The sequence below is a fragment of the Apis dorsata genome, unplaced genomic scaffold (assembly GCF_000469605.1).
Source record: "Apis dorsata unplaced genomic scaffold, Apis dorsata 1.3 scaffold_982, whole genome shotgun sequence".
NCBI lineage: Eukaryota > Metazoa > Arthropoda > Insecta > Hymenoptera > Apidae > Apis > Apis dorsata.
The window spans coordinates 72,567-75,499 of record NW_006264085.1 but is presented as its reverse complement, the minus strand read 5'-3'; the positions used below and the strand labels follow the sequence as shown (position 1 = coordinate 75,499).

Here is a 2,933-nt window from a genome sequence, read left to right as displayed (position 1 = left end):
TATATATATATATATATATATATATATATTTCTTTATAAATATTATTCAAGTTAGATATTTCGACAGAAATACAAATAATAATATAATAATTCTTAAATATATATACTTATATACACATAACTTATTTACATTATAAAACATATATTTTGTGTTTTTATATTAATGAAATATTTAATTAAAATATATTGTAATTTGTTTTAAATTGCTTTTGAAACTGTTTTGCAAATAATATATTTATGAAATATTACATTCGTACAATTTTATTCCTATATTATCTTCTTTATTAATGTAAAATAATTTATTTTATATAGATATAGCTGTAGCCCTAACAGCTGCACTTAATAAAGGATTTGGATCTGGTTCTTCTGTTAAAATATTAACTTTTATCCATTCTCGTCGTTTATTACTTTGTCGTAAAGCATCAATAACTGCTTGTACATATAAACCATCTTCAAAAGATGATGCAGAAAATACTGGTTCTTTTATCCAACCTTTTTTATCTTCAACAGATTGGAAAGCTTCTCTTAGTGCAGCAATCATTTTCCTTAATCCTTTAATATATGGCCTTGGAATGGAGTTCACAATAGGAAATGATATATCATGTAAATCATCTATATCATGATATAATATTTCTTCTTGTCCATTACAACAACCATATAAATCTCCACCACGTGCAAGAAGATGATTACCTCCTCCACATATTAATATTTCTTGAGAAAGTTGACCTTGTAAATGATTACTTAATGTTGTTGTTACCAATGTACCACCACTCAATTCCATTTGAAAATTACAAAAATCTGGTGATGTTACATGTCTAATTCCATTTATATGTTTTGTAGTTTGAGTGAAAGTTCGAACTACAGCATGTACTCTTGAAGCACGTTGACCAATTAAATGAAAGATTAAATCAATTACATGACTTCCAACTAAAGCTAAAATTCCTCCTCCCATTGTATCATCACACAACCAATCATATCCTATAATAATAAATAAAATTATAATTGATAAATATTTTAATAATTTTTTATATTAAATAATATTCTAACCATTATGTAACAAACTTCCCATGTGTACTCTAACTTCTATAACATTTACAGGACCTTTTAAATATCCCTCTTCTAAAGCTTTCTTCATATGAACAAATGCTGGTAAAAATCTTAAACTATGATTAACAATACTTATTAAAGAAGGATAATATTGTGCAGCTCGTACCATTTTTAAGGCTTCACTTTGACTTAAACCAGCAGGTTTGTCACATACAACATGTTTCCCTATTCCTAATGCTTTAACTGCAATTTGTGCATGTAAACTAGGTGAGCACATAATAAAAATTAAATCAACATCTTTTCTAAGAAGTACATCATCAATTCGACTAGTATGAAATGGTATTTCAAGATCAGTTGCAACTTCTAATACTTCTGCTAATGTACGTCCCCATATAGCTTCAATTCTAAAACCCTTTTCTCTTAAAAAGGGAATTATTATTCTAACAATACTTCCTGTACCAAATACTCCAATTCCAGGTAATGTCATACTGTATTGTTAATTTTTTTATATATTTTTATAACTTAAATTATAGTAAAAAATATTAATGATGTTAATTTTTTTAAATTTTAAAACAGTATTAATAATTTTATAATATTTTTTTTTATAATATATATTATTCTTTAATTTAGCGCGACAAGAAATTCTACAATCATTATAACGTTATACCATTACAACAAATTTCATACTATACTATACGATTAATTCACATTTTAAAGTTGGTATTTCACGCGTTTCATTTGTAAATTATCTATATATATTGTTAGAAAATCTTGATTTAAAAAAAAAATTAAATAGAAATCATGTTAAAGTAAAATAAAAATATGAATAACAAATAAAGAATTTAAAGATATGATCATTAAGAATTAAATTATTGAGAATTAAATATTTTTATTGATAACAAATTAAAATTTATTTCTTATTATTAACAAAATGATTTGGATTTACATATATAATAAAATATATATATGTTATAAAAGAATTTTTTAATTAAATTCTTATAAAAAATATTATATTTTTTTTTTATATACGATATGAATAGACCTTTTCAAGAAATATTGTGAACAAAACATTAGATTTCATTTATACTTTTTTCTATTATTGATTTTCCGAAGAAACTCGAAATAAACCGAACATCAACGATGATTATATCCTATGTCAATCAACAAGGTTGCCGCAGAAATTTCCACATTAAGAATATTGGGGGAAATTGGTATAGTTATTGTCATGACATATATTATAGTCAAATAGAGGTAAAGAAAGATATAACGGGTGTTCTATTGTACTTCATTATTTTAAGGTTAGGTTAGCTAGAATAACTAAAAAATAACAATAAAAAATCCATAAATGTTTTTAATCATAATAATAATCATTATTAAATGAATTAAAAATGTTTAAAAAATCAAAACCGAGCTAAGTTAAGCTAACCGTTCTCATGTTTTTAAACTAACCTAAATTTTAACAATGTAATACAATAGGATACCCGTTATTTCTTCCCCCATTTTTTAATTTTCCCCACTATTCTCAATGTGAGAATTCATATGGCATCTTAGTCTGTCAGTTTCATTTGCGCAAATATGATATGTGGTTGCTGTCATATCCGCTCTATTTAATCAAATATTTAAATATGTAAATATGCAACAAAGTTATACAAATCAAAAATCATAATAATATTCTATTATTTTAAGTTTTTGTATAGTAATAAATCTTTAAAGTATGTCGGAAATTCGTAAGAGAACAATTGGAGATACATCAGCTGAAACGCGGGATGTCAGTGATGATCAGGTAAATACATATTTTTTGTTTTTCGAAATTTTCAATATTGTAATTCTTCTTTGAATTTTTAAAAATCTTTATTAAGTTTGATTAACTTAGAATTAACCTTTCG

General features: G+C 24.3%; 2 protein-coding genes across 5 annotated transcripts in view; one reads left to right on the top strand and one right to left on the bottom strand.

Annotated features, from left to right (window-relative positions):
- Positions 1-283: 283 nt before the first annotated feature.
- On the bottom strand, positions 284-2,223 carry LOC102676442 (glucose-fructose oxidoreductase domain-containing protein 1). Of its 4 annotated transcripts, none has more exons than XM_031514346.1 (3): positions 2,090-2,223; positions 1,048-1,310; positions 284-978 (listed from the first exon to the last, which is right to left on the bottom strand). In XM_031514346.1, exons 1-3 carry the CDS (start codon positions 2,116-2,118, stop codon positions 305-307), a joined length of 966 nt encoding a protein of 321 aa, XP_031370206.1. In that variant the 5' UTR covers positions 2,119-2,223; the 3' UTR covers positions 284-304. The 4 variants fall into 4 exon arrangements, with proteins under 4 accessions (XP_031370206.1, XP_031370205.1, XP_006624063.1 ...); XM_031514345.1 differs by lacking the exon at positions 2,090-2,223 and having other exon boundaries at positions 284-501; positions 691-978; positions 1,048-1,560; XM_006624000.2 differs by lacking the exon at positions 2,090-2,223 and having other exon boundaries at positions 1,048-1,129; positions 1,214-1,549.
- A 228-nt stretch (positions 2,224-2,451) lies between these two features.
- The window catches only part of LOC102676664 (phosphatidate cytidylyltransferase, photoreceptor-specific), a 5,350-nt gene continuing 4,868 nt past the window's right edge, over positions 2,452-2,933 (top strand). The window contains exons 1-2 of the mRNA XM_006624001.2: positions 2,452-2,674; positions 2,761-2,830. Coding sequence (XP_006624064.1) covers positions 2,628-2,674; positions 2,761-2,830 — 117 coding nt within the window. The 5' untranslated portion in view covers positions 2,452-2,627. The remainder of the gene's footprint in view (positions 2,675-2,760; positions 2,831-2,933) is intronic.

Coding starts and splice junctions, on each gene's coding strand:
- LOC102676442 (XM_006623999.2), bottom strand. CDS start 1,534: ATGACATTACCTGGAATTGGAGTATTTGGTACAGGAAGTATTGTTAGA. Junction 979..1,047: donor GGGAAGTTTGTTACATAATG/GTTAGAATATTA, acceptor TTATTATTATAG/GATATGATTGGTTGTGTGAT.